This window comes from Otolemur garnettii, unplaced genomic scaffold, assembly GCF_000181295.1.
Source record: "Otolemur garnettii isolate 467f Iridium unplaced genomic scaffold, OtoGar3 scaffold00149, whole genome shotgun sequence".
NCBI classification, from domain to species: domain Eukaryota; kingdom Metazoa; phylum Chordata; class Mammalia; order Primates; family Galagidae; genus Otolemur; species Otolemur garnettii.
In genome coordinates, this window is record NW_003852544.1 from 2,128,715 (window position 1) to 2,129,659 (window position 945).

General features: G+C 33.4%; 1 protein-coding gene across 1 annotated transcript in view; it reads left to right on the plus strand.

Annotated features, from left to right (window-relative positions):
* LOC100957569 (GLIPR1 like 1) overlaps positions 1-857 on the plus strand; it is a 42,194-nt gene extending 41,337 nt beyond the window's left edge. Inside the window, exon 4 of the mRNA XM_012811072.1 lies at positions 677-857. Coding sequence (XP_012666526.1) covers positions 677-857 — 181 coding nt within the window. The remainder of the gene's footprint in view (positions 1-676) is intronic.
* Positions 858-945: the final 88 nt, after the last annotated feature.

A 945-nucleotide genomic window follows, 5' to 3' on the forward strand; every position in this document is an offset into this window, starting at 1 on the left:
ACACAGAGATTAAAAAAAAAGAAGCAGCAGCTTATTAAAATGTATTGGCTTATATTATTGAAAAGTAAGCCTTTTTGACACTTCATCAACTGGAACTAGATAAAGACTCTTCTCTGAAGTTTTTTATTTTTCTGTAGAGATACCGTCCCATTTGCTGCCCATGCAGGTCTCAAACTCCTGGCCTCAAGTATTCTTCCCACCTTGGCCTCCCTAGGTACTGTGATTATAGCCCTGAGCCTCCACACCCTATTCTTTGTATTTTTAAATTAAACCATAAAAGACATTTTCATTTGCAATTCAGAATTCACTTATTCTATTTGTAAAATGAAGAAATAACGATGATGTCTATGACAAAAACATGGTGGGCCCTTGTTAACAACCTTATCCAGGAGGCCAGACTTAGCACATGCGTAATTACACTGGGCACACATCTAATTCGTCCTCTGTAGCTTATCCAAGACTATAACTGTCACATGGTTTAGGCTCCTCCTGTGAAGAACAGTTTTAATAGTTTCTTTTTGCAAAAGAAATTAGCATAAAATTGGGACAAAAGTTGTTATTTTTCCTTTTCAATGTGTATGACTTAGTAAATGACCAAAACAACTTGCATAAATAAATGTGTAAAATTAGAAAAATTTATAGCCATTTTGCTAACCAATGTTTCTTTCTTTTACAGAGGAAATTATGCAAATACGCATCCTTACCAAAAAGGACGATCCTGTTCTCTGTGCTCACCAGAAGATAAATGTATAATGAACCTCTGCAGTAAGCAAAAAGGAAACATAATAATTGTAACACTTTATTTGGGCAGTAAAGTTTCAGTGCATTCATTATATTTTAAAAGTTCTCTTCACTAGTTTATAATTTATGGATAAGATTTGATTGCTGCTATGTAAAAAATTTGCCATAAATTATTGTCGTTAAATTCAGATAATCTCTTGTTTT